General features: G+C 37.5%; 1 protein-coding gene and 1 pseudogene across 1 annotated transcript; both read right to left on the bottom strand.

Moving 5' to 3' along the window:
- Window positions 1-6,915: 6,915 nt before the first annotated feature.
- On the bottom strand, window positions 6,916-8,584 carry LOC149245258 (UDP-glycosyltransferase 86A2-like; annotated as a pseudogene).
- A 1,602-nt stretch (window positions 8,585-10,186) lies between these two features.
- Window positions 10,187-11,331, bottom strand: LOC149245259 (UDP-glycosyltransferase 86A1-like). The gene is made up of 2 exons (XM_089455566.1): window positions 10,825-11,331; window positions 10,187-10,625 (listed from the first exon to the last, which is right to left on the bottom strand). The coding sequence occupies exons 1-2, from the start codon at window positions 11,193-11,195 to the stop codon at window positions 10,451-10,453; spliced, it is 546 nt and encodes a 181-aa protein (XP_089311692.1). The 5' UTR covers window positions 11,196-11,331; the 3' UTR covers window positions 10,187-10,450.
- Window positions 11,332-12,190: the final 859 nt, after the last annotated feature.

Here is a 12,190-nt window from a genome sequence, read left to right on the forward strand (position 1 = left end):
ATTTATTTAATATTGAGTGATGACAATTTTTTTATATAATGCTCATATTATAGTACACGTGTCATGTCATTAGAGTATAGATTGATATAATGAGAGTTGTACAAATTGTACATATGTTATTTTTTACATTTTTTTTCAAATTTATATCTTTTAAATTATTTTTTTTTAAATTAAAAAATAAAACCCATAAAAATTATCTATTCAATACTTTACACCAATGAGAAAATGGAATTTTTGAATTTAATTATAAACCATTTGTGTTTATGGTACATAGTAATCAATATATAGTGTTATTTTTCATTTATTTATATTTATTGTACATAGTAATTAGTGATATAGTACATAGTTGTATCATTACACAAAGTTAAATTTTATTTAAAAATAATAATTTTAATTTCATAATATTAAATTTTGGATAGATTTTAAATTTTTTTAATCAAATAAAAACTAATAACAAGTAAATGAAAAACTCAAAACATTATACCGTGCTACCTACCAACAAACAAATATAATAATTCTTTTCTTCAAATATTTTTCCATGAAATACTCTATCCTTAATTTATTATACCATCAAATTTTACATTCCACCAGCGTTCATTTTCCAAGTCTCTCCTCACATGACTCCACTAGGAAAAGATGAAGATAATATATTATACCATCAAATTTTACATTCTACCAGCGTTCATTTTCCAAGTCTCTCCTCACATGACTCCACTAGGAAAAGATGAAGATAATATATTGTTTTCAATGAGTTTGGCTTTTAACCCCTTTGCAACGCTTTGCAAATTACTGTCAGAAGTTCCTCCTTTCCTTACTTCCATTTTGGGGACATCTCTGAGTCTCTTGGCCGCCCTTCTCATCTCCTCCCCTTCCATCAATCTCCTCACGTTTTCCACTACTTGGGCCCTGCCAATAACCTTATCTGTATCATCGCAGCTCCTTAGACTCAGCCCAATTTTCCATTCATCGGCTATGAACTTGTAATTGGTAAATTGCTCCCCACCGAGAGGGAATCCCAGCGTGGGGAGGCTAAGGACATGCTCTCTAGAGTGTTGTTCCACCTTCAGTGACTGAAAAACCCACCGATGGATGGATGAGATAGCACTTTCAGCTGTGAACACCATGGAACAACCACTCGTTGCTTTTTTTGTTCAAGAAGTCGTCTGGCAGCATGGATGAGACTTCGGCGCACTCTTCGCCTGGACGTTGAAGCACCCAAATAAAACTGTAATCGCTCTCCTTGAGACCCATTTCTATTTCCTCTATTTGGCTTTTTGACATAAGGAATAGACCGACGACCTGTTAAGCTCTCTCTCTCAACGGCTTTTTGGAAACCAACTGTAGTGATTTCTTAAACTGACTGCAGTGATTTCCTTAAATCACGGAAATTAACTGCAGTTAATTAATTTCTTGTTGGGAGTTTCTGGAGTGGTCTATTACTCCCTCTGCAGTTCTCTACCATGATCTGTGAAACGTTTGATACATAGCCAACAAAATCTTGATGGAAGCTTGGCTATATATACCTCTGTTTGGTCCCCAAGCTCACTAACTCAATCCCCTTCAGCGTTACACCATCAAGTTAGAGTGAGCAAAGCTTGAAAGTGCCACACGGATGAGAGATTTTGGATAAATTTTTATCTATGCTGCTGCTCCTCATTGTTGGATTCCTGCTGCATTCTGCTCGGCCTATTTTTCTTAGGTGTGATCTGTTGGAATTTAATTCCAACTGCAACATAAACAACTGGACAGAAATCTGATTTGCTGTAGATATTCCAGACTGTTGGATGCCTCAAAGTCGTGCTGGATATTTTCCACATTAATGTGCATTAAAGTTTCAGCATTAAATTCCCCTGCAACAGCCAACTTCATTTCTTCAAAAGGCATCACCGCTTGCTGCATTCAATACGAAGATAAGATTTAGAAGATATTTGTATTATTTTATTGTTTAAACTCAAATATGTTTTAACATATAAATGTAATGAACAACAGTTCTGTTTTAGGTTAGAAGAATGATAGAGAGTTCTTCTTGTAACGCACAGCAGTGCTGAAACTGTAATTTTCTGAGATAATGAAAAATCGGTTTGTGGAATTGAAGTGTTCCTGTTGTAATCCCTCTGTCAAGAGGAAGATGCTCTTCAGCATAATCTTTTGTGAAAATCCCTCTATGTGAGGAAAACGAATTTGTATCAGTTGGTTTACTGTTTATAAATAGAATTTTTATTTGCGCGTTGCTATTACACCGTAACCAGAATATTTGCGCGTTGTTGTTACATCGTAACCAGAAAATAGTCTTGACGTCAAAACAAAGTGTTGTTGATACACGAGTTTCAGCATTGCTGAAACATCGTTGCTGATACACTACAAACAACAACTAACGAAACAACGTTGTTGAAACACCAGTTTCAGCGTTGCTGAAACACCGTATTCCGCAAACGATTTTTATTTCCGCTGTGTTAAAACAGAGTATTGTTCTGTTTTTCCAGTTTTGTTTAGAATTATCAGAAATTCCAACATGGTATCAGAGTTGGTCTAGGCACTCAGTGAGTCAAAAACAGAGTTTGTTTTTTCACTGTAGGAGCTGTAAGAAGCTTATTGAGCAGATTTTCTCCAGCAGAGAAAGTTTTTGCCTGTTTTTATTTATACAGTCAGTATCTCTTCTTTATTCATACAGGTTAAGATGGCAGATGCTGGAACAGGTTTGACAAATTCCCAACTGCCACAATTTAATGGGAAAAATCACAGTTATTGGTCCATAACAATGAAAGCATTGTTTGCTTCTCAAGGAATATGGGAGCTGGTTGAAACTGGCTATGCTGAACCTGCAGATGCAACAGCGTTGGCTGCTTTGACAGTAGCAGAAAGAGACCAGTTGAAGAGCGACAGGAAGAAGGATGCCAAAGCCCTCTTTTTTCTCTTCCAATCAGTACATGAAAGTGTTTTTCCACGGATTGCAGCAGCAACAAAATCCAAGGAGGCATGGGATATTCTCAAAACTGCCTATCAAGGCATGGAGAAGGTGAAGACTGCAAAGTTGCAGATGTTGAGGAGAGACTTTGAAACACTCAGCATGAAGGAATCTGATACAATAGATTCATTCTTCACTTAGGTTATTGGGTTGATAACCCAGATAAGATCTCATGGTGAGATTCTTGAAGAAAGAAGGATTGTAGAGAAGATCTTGAGAATTTTACCCTCAAGGTTTGAATCTATTGTGGTAGCAATAGAAGAAACAAAAGATCTCTCATAGTTCACAGTAGATGAACTGAGTGCTTCTCTTATATCTCATGAACACAGACTGAGTAGAGGAATAGATTCCTCTTTTGAGCAAGCATTCAAGACTCAGATATCTTTTGGCCAAGGAAAAGGTTGAGGCAGAGCAAATAATAGAGGTCGTGGAAGAAGCCAAAACAAAGGCAGAAATAATCCTGCAAGCACAAGCGGAAGGAGCTGCAATCAGAACCAAGATGAAGGTTCAAGCAAACAACAAGCTCATGGACAAAGGTATGACAAATCCAAAGTCCAATGTCATTATTGTAAGAAATATGGGCACTATGCCAATGAATGTAGGAAAAAACAAAATGACATGAATAGTAGGCAGAATGCTAATTTTGCAAATGAAGAAGATAAGAATCCAAAGATTGTGCTATTAGCATGTAACAATGCACAAGACAAACAAGAAGATTTTTGGTTCTTAGACTCAGGTTGTAGTAATCACATAACTGGAAATATTGAAATGTTTGCCAATCTGGATGAAAATGTGAAATCTGAGGTAACAACAGGAACTGATAGTAAGATATTTGTCAAGGGTAAGGGCAGAGTCAGTATCCGAGCAAGAAATGGAAAACAGATGATTGTGCCAGAGGTATACTATGTACCTGGTCTGAAATGTAATCTTTTGAGCATTGGACAACTCATTAACAAAGGTTACAATGTGTTCTTCAAAGATGATATGTGTACAATCAGAGACATACCTCCAAGTAAGAAGATCATTGCACAGGTGCAGATGACCAGCAATAGAATGTTTCCTCTCAAACTCAGGGCAGATTTGAAGGAAGGAAGAACTATTGCAGTTGTTACACAAGAAGTCTTTCAAGAACAAGTGAAAGATGAGAATTGGTTGTGGCACTTGAGATTTGGACATCTCAATTTCGGAGGCTTGAATCTATTGCACAGAAAGGGAATGATAAAAGGATTTCCATTGATCGAGAACTCGGACAACCTTTGTGAAGGATGCATCTTGGGCAAGCAACACAAAGAAAGTTTTCCAGCAGGAAAGAATATAAGGGCAAAAGCACCCTTAGAATTTGTTCACTCTGATGTGTGTGGACCGATGCAAATACTATCATTTGCCGGAAATAAATATGTTTTAACTTTCATTGATGATTACACCAGAAAGACATGGGTGTATATGCTGAAACAGAAGAGTGAAGTGTTTGAGAAATTCCGCCACTTCAAAACTCTTGTCGAGAAGCAGTGTGGGCATTATATCAAAGTGCTTAGAACAGATAGAGGAGGGGAGTACATCTCCAAAGACTTTCTGCGTTTTTGCAGAGAGAATGGCATATGAAAGCAGTTCACCGCGAGGTATACACCTCAACAAAACGGTGTTGCCGAAAGGAAGAATAGGACCATTCTTGACATGGTCAGAAGTATGCTGAAGGCAAAACACTTGCCGCATGAGTATTGGGCAGAAGCCGTCATTTGCGCAGTTTACATCTTGAATAGATGCCCAACTAAAGCTGTCATGAACAAAATACCAGAAGAAGCATGGAGTGGTCAAAAGCAAACTGTCACTCACATGAGAGTATTCGGTTGTGTAGCATATGCACATGTACCGGATCAACTAAGGCAGAAGCTTGACAGTAAGGGGGAGAAGTGTGTCTTTATTGGCTATTGTAATGAGTCAAAAGCATACAAACTCTATAATCCATCCACCAAGAAATTAATAGTAAGTAGAGATGTGCAGTTCATTGAAGATGAAGCTTGGGATGGAAGCTTAGAGAAGACAGTGAATGTGCAGACAATTGTGTCTCACGAAGAAGAAGAGGAAGGGACAGCAGCAAATAATCCTTCCTTGGTGGCTCCTCCTCCACCACAGCAAGTACAACAAACCACACCACAAGTTGGAATTCGAACAGCCTTGAGAAGTCAAGGAAGTGCTTCTCCAAGCACACCACAAGGATCTGAAATACCCTCAAGTTCGGATGGAACTCCAAGCACACCAAGAAGACCATTCAGAAATTTGAATGGGATTTATGAACAAGGAGAGATAAGTAACAATATCGGTCTGAATTGATTATTCGCTTTGTATTGTCATGTTGATGACCCAGTTCATTTTGAAGATGCTGTGACTCCAACTGTAATGGGGTTGAAATTGACCAAAGAAGACAGCAGCAAGGATTTTGATCCAAAATTGTACAAGAGCATAGTTGGCAGCCTTATGTACTTGACTGCAACTAGGCCGGACATTATGCACGCTGTGAGTTTAATCTCCAGATTTATGGAAAGACCGAAAGAGACTCATTGGCAGGCAACCAAGAGGATTCTAAGTGTTGATGATAGGAAAAGCACATCGGGATATGTGTTTCATATGGGATCGGGAGCCATCTCATGGGCTTCCAAGAAGCAACCAGTTGTGTCTTTGTCAATAGCAGAGGCAGAGTATGTGGCAGCAACAGCAGCAGCATGCCAAGCAGTGTGGCTGAGAAGAGTTCTCAGAGATTTGTGTCATGAACAAGAAAAGGGCACAACCATTTACTGTGACAATAGCTCAGCAATAGCATTGTCTAAAAACTCTGTTTTTCATAAAAGGACAAAGCACATAGACACCAAATTTCACTTCATACGTGAATTGGTTAACAATGGTGAGATTGTTTTGCAGCACTGCAGAACAGAGGATCAGTTCGCTGACATCTTGACAAAACCATTGGGAAAGAAAAGTTTTGATCATTTCAGGAAATGCCTGGGTATGCAGAAAAACCCAGCAGTTGAAATTAAGGGGGAGTGTTGGAATTTAATTCCAACTGCAACATAAACAGCTGGACAGAAATCTGATTTGCTGTAGATATTCCAGACTGTTGGATGCCTCAAAGTCGTGCTTGATATTTTCCACATTAATGTGCATTAAATTTTCAGCATTAAATTCTCCTGCAACAACCGACTTCATTTCTTCAAAAGGCATCAATGCTTGCTGCATTCAATATGCAGATAAGCTTTAGAAGATATTTGTATTATTTTATTGTTTAAACTTAAATATGTTTTAACATATAAATGTAATGAACAACAGTTCTGTTTTAGGTTAGAAGAATGTTAGAGAGTTCTTCTTGTAACGCACAGCAGTGTTGAAACTGTAATTTTTTGAGATAGTGAAAAATCGGTTTGTGGAACTGAAGTGTTCCTGTTGTAATCCCTCTGTCAAGAGGAAGATGCTCTTCAGCATAATCTTTTGTGAAAATCCCTCTATGTGAGGAAGAATTTGTATTAGTTGGTTTACTGTTTATAAATAGAAGTTTTATTTGTGCGTTGTTGTTACACCGTAACCAGAATATTTGCGCATTGCTGTTACACCCCGTAACCAGAAAATAGTCTTGACGTCAAAACAGAGTGTTGCTGATACACGAGTTTCAGTACTGCTGAAACACCATTGCTGATACACTGCAAACAGCAACTGACGAAACAACGTTGCTGAAACACCGTATTCCGCAAACGATTTTTATTTCCGCTGTGTTAAAACAGAGTATTGTTCTGTTTTTCCAGTTTTGTTTAGAATTATCAGAAATTCCAACATGATCCTCGAAGTTGTTCGATTTGTAGGCAGCTTGCTTACAGTTTGTTTTTCAGTACTGCCTTCGCTGGTAAGGGATCATTTGTTTCGGACAGAACATTAACTTTAAAATCATTTATCTCTGATAGAGCTTAGGAAAGTTCTTGATTGCTAATTTCATCACTTTTTCGTAGCAGCTCATCCTTCTGAATATAAATATGAGCCATCCCAGCCTCACGCTTCTGAATATAAATATGAGCCATCCCAGCCTCACGCTTTTCACTTTTGATATGTAACATATCTGCTTTATCTTTTAGGCTTTTTATAATCGCATCGCTGGTTGCAATTTGTTCTTCTAAACTCGTTTTTTTCCTGTAACGGTAAAAGCTCCACTTTCTTTAAGTGATTTTGAAGGTCATCTTTCAACTTTCCGTTTTCTTGTATCCTAGGAGTTGGCTCAAATTGTAGATAGTTGTGTACAAATACATCGGAGTGTGAATAGCATCAATAACCAGATATATGTTTTCTTGAGCATCAAGTTTTTTACCTTCTTTACGATTTCTTTAAGTTTTAATTCTGCATTAAAGAATCGTTATTTAACTTACATGACCGACTCGGGGGCCTTGTCGTGCAGCCATCGTGTGCTGTCCATCTCTACCCGATCGCTGGTCCCCACAACGGAGTCGTGAGGATCTGAGAAGTCGAGGTACACCGAAGGGAGCAATGGCCCCACGCAGTACACTCGTATTGTGGCATCTCTACCCGATCGCTGGTCCCCACAACGGAGTCGCGAGGATCTGAGAAGTCGAGGTACACCGAAGGGAGCAATGGCCCCACGCAGTACACTCGTATTTTCTCCCACAGCGCCTCCACCACATGACTTTCTAACCCGTGGAAGGAATTGACTACAACCCAGTTTGCGTCTCTGACTGTTTGAAAACAGCGAGCAATCACTATGGTGATTACATTATCTGGGCTTCGTTTTAACCACATGGGAAGATCAGCGGGGAGTAAAGGTGTCGCACCTGGAATGTGGAATATCGATTCCTCCCCACGTTCTGTTGCAAAACAACCTAGAGAACAACAAATCATTACAACGATGAGAAAACGGGGGAAATTATCAATTAATTAGGGTTTCAAGATAGACTCCAGTAATGTTGAATAAACCCAAATCTGTGCAGATTGACATAAAAAGAAAAATATTCCAGAGATTTTAAACAACAGTCTCATTGATAGATTCTCTATTGGGATCCACCCAGTAAGCAAATTGAAATAAATTATCACCTAAGTATGAATGGCAAGTGATGGAAAAGACCGACACATTTTGCGTCCAGAAGGAAATGGACAGCAGGCGCAGCTTCTTGGCAAGAGGCACTGCCCAGCCGAGGAAAGTATCAGCCACCATGTAGGAGACGGGGGTTGCACTGGATTGATTGAGATTCTTTATGAGTTCCTGCACGTGGGTTTCCATATTATCCAGCGACTGAGCAAACTACTGGAGCTTGTTCCATCTCTCGAACTCGCCCGGCAGGCAATCGGGTATTGCCACCAGCCGAATGTCGAGGCTGAGATTCCGAGCGTGGGCAAATGCATCCAGACCGGTGCGGTATCACTATGAGTGATGATGTTGTGCCATGATTGTGTGAGGACAAATGTGATGGCCATGCCCTTGGAGGTAAGCTTCTTTGCAAGCTGCATCATGGGGTTGATGTGGCCTTCCCCAGTCATCGGAACGACTACGGCATGAATCCCAATTTTTCCTTCACACTGATCCATATCTGTCGACAGCAATTTTCCCTTTCGTTTCGTTTGAATGTTCATTATATTATAACGTCTCACAGAGCCGTGCTAAGTAGAGATTCATCGCAGAGCAGTCTCAAACAGGGACTTGTACCTGCTCTATTATTTCAGAATACTATATTACTACCTACCCAGCCAACCCAATAAAATATTTTGCATGTGCCCAATACTCTCATATTTTTCCTCAATAAAATATTTTGTATATGCAAGACTTTTCATATTTTTCCAACGAAATATTTTGCATGTGCCCAGAGTCTCATTTTTTTTCCTTAATAAAATATTTTGCAAGTGCCCTATCATAGTTAACGCACCCACCATTATTCGAACATCCTATTCTCAAAAATTCCTATTGGATTTCGGGTAAATTCCACTTAAAAATGTAACTAGTAAAAATAAAAGAACATTAGGTTAAGAAACAAGTTACACAGTAGCAAGTACTAACTTAAATATTTATTTTAAATATACCTAAATTAAAGTTAAAAGCCAAACAGTTTTGGTAAAATGGAAACCTAACTCATATAAATTTAAATACTTATTTTAAATATATTTAAATTAAAGTTAAAAAATTAAATATTTATTTTAAATATATTTAAATTAAAGTTAAAAGCTAAAGAGATTTGGTAAAATGGAAACTTAATTTATATAATTATAGGTAGAAATGAAAAACAAAAAAGAGAAAAATAAATAAAAGCTTAGAAAAAAGGAGTTATATTCAATTATACATAATCAAATTATGCAATTTGTAAATTCTAAAGATTTTCTTAATAAAATTGTTAATTATTTTTCCTTTATTAATATACCCCATTTTATGTTTTCTTTTAAATGAAAATTTTAATTTTTGTCATAAAATTTAAATTACCTAACATAAAAAGCTTAATGCCAAATTCTAATATCTTACTAATGTGTATTAAGACAATATCTCAAGTATGGAAAAATAATATTGTGGATTTACAGGAATTGAACCGTCCACCAAAATCTAGGAGGAAGGTGTTTAGAAAAAAGTTAAAGGGTTTAATTGTGCACCAAATATCATTACATTATCGACAAAATAGAGATGGTAGATAGTATCAACCAAAAAGGAGAAAGAGAAGCCTTTGAGCTTCCCTAATATCTTTAATGAACTAGTAATTGTGTAATTTATCTTTTGTCAAAGGATCTTGGTTTGAGTAGGTTGGTGAATAGTTTATTTTCCTAACTACATAGGTCCAAGTCTCTGGAGATATGTTGTAATTGGTTTGTTAGTGATATGTATGAAATATTTGTATCTAATGTAATAGTGGCAGACAAATCAAGGTTAAGATGTTGTAATTGATTTTTTAGTAATATGTATGAAATTTTTATATCTAGTATAATAGTGGCAAACGATTGATCAAAGTTACTGATTCTCCTCAAAAATTCTTATTCCAACTTTTTTTAAAATCATATAATTTATTTTATAGTAAAGTTTACATTTTAAATAATTTTTAAGAACTGATTTTATAATAAATTATTAACATTTTTATTAAAAATATTTAAATTAAATAAAATGGAATAAAATACCGCATAATAATAAAAAACAAATATGTGAGAGCATAGCTGCCCAATTGGGTTACATATGATCAAGAGATGGCAGTGTAAATTATGTCCACAAATCGTTACAAACTAAAAGAGGCTCTGAGTAAGTCACTAACAACATCTTGTATGATGAATGTAGGGAAAGAACGAGGGTCGATGTGAGCGATCCCCCGATGTCGGTGACCTGATCCCGGTGACGCCCCCTCCTCCCGTCACCAGATGGGGCCCACCGATCGCCGCTTCCCTCTGTTGGAGCCCCTCTCCTCCACCACCTTCCTCCGCTACCCACACCCTTCCCTGCCTTGACGGACTGCTCAACATTAAATGTGGATATTAATCGATCGATTTGAACTCTTCCAATGCAAATTTCACGTGCAGGGACCAGGATAAGACTTCCAAGACAAGCCATGGTCCATTCACTCTCGAATGGAAATCGCGCCAGACCGTTTCCACCCCTGCTCTTCGACAGCTCCCCTTCGAAACTGTAAGTGTGTCCTGCTCCCCTGGCCTGTAGATTAATCATCGTTGTTATGCACATTTTAGAACTAGAACTCAAGTAATGCTGAATAAACCCAAATCTGTGTGGATTGCTACAAAAAGCAAAATATTCCAGAGATTTTAACTAACAGCCTCATTGATTGCTTTGGAGCAGCAAATTTAAATAAATTATCACATAAGTATGAATGGCAAATGATGAAAAGACCGACACATTTTGTGTGCAGAAGGAAATGGACAGCAGGCGCAGCTTCTTGGCAAGAGGCACTGCCCAACCGAGGAAAGTATCAGCGACAATGCAGGAGACGGGTGTTGCACTGGATTGATTGAGATTCTTTATGAGCTCCTCCACGTGGTTTTCCATATTATCTAGCGACTGAGCAAACTGCTGGAGCTTGTTCCATCTCTCGAACTCGCCGGGCAGGCAATCGGTTATTGCCACCAGCCGAATGTCGAGGCCAAGATTCCGAGCGTGGGCAAATGCATCCAGACCGGTGCCGGTATCACTGTGAGTGATGATGTTGTGCCATGATTGTGTGAGGACAAATGTGATGGCCATGCCCTTGGAGGCGAGCTGCATCATGGGGTTCCAGGCATCGGAACGACTACGGCATGAATCCCAGTTTTGCCTTCACACTCATCCACATCTGTTGACAGCAATTTCCCGTTTCGTTTCGTTTCAATGTTCCTTGTTTTATAACGTCTCACAAAGCCGTGCTCAGCAGAGATTCATCGCAGAGTAGTCTCAAAGAGGGATTTCTACCTGCTCTATTATTTCAGATTATTACATCATATTTTTCCTCAATAAAATATTTTGCATGTGCCCAAGACTTTCATATTTTTCCAATAAAATATTTTGCATGTGCCCAAGACTAAGAGTTTTCCTTAATAAAATATTTTGCATGTGCCCAAGACTATCATATTTTCCCTTTTTGGTCGATGGGCAGGTTAACCCATCCACGCATCCTATTATCAAAAATTCCTATTGGATTTCGGTTAGATTCCACTGATAAATGTAACAAGTAAGAATAAAAGAGCATTATGTTAAAAGCAAGTTACACAGCAGCAATAGCAAGTACTTGTTGCCAATTTTAAATATCTAAATTAAATATAGTTAAATTAAAATTAAATACCATAGAAATTTAGCAAAATAGAAATCAAAAGGAGAAAAAAAGAGGGAGAAATCAACAAACAAACAAAAATTTGAAAAACAAGAGATCAAAAGAATCCATAATCAAGTTATGCAATTTATAAATTCTAAAGATTTTGATAATGAAATTGTTAATTATTTTCCCTTTATTATTATACCTTATTTTATGTTCTTTTTTTAAATACAAATTTTAGTTTTTGTCATAAAATTTAAATTACCTAACATAAAAAGCTTAATGCCAAATGCTAATATCTTACTAATGTGTATTGAGACAATATCTCAAGTATGGAAAAAGAATATTGAGGATTTAGAGGAATTGAACCCTCCACCAAAATTTAGGAGGAAGGTGTTTAGAATAATCTTAAAGGGTTTAATTGTGCAGATCTCAAGTATGGAAAAAGAATATTGAGAATTTAGAGGAATTGTGG

Source organism: Pinus tabuliformis, chromosome 7, assembly GCF_031772625.1.
Source record: "Pinus tabuliformis cultivar Carrire ecotype Pingquan chromosome 7, CPIR1, whole genome shotgun sequence".
Lineage (NCBI taxonomy): Eukaryota > Viridiplantae > Streptophyta > Pinopsida > Pinales > Pinaceae > Pinus > Pinus tabuliformis.

Coding starts and splice junctions, on each gene's coding strand:
- LOC149245259 (XM_089455566.1), bottom strand. CDS start 11,195: ATGATGCAGCTCGCCTCCAAGGGCATGGCCATCACATTTGTCCTCACA. Junction 10,626..10,824: donor TCCTTCTGCACACAAAATGT/GTCGGTCTTTTC, acceptor ATTAATCTACAG/GCCAGGGGAGCAGGACACAC.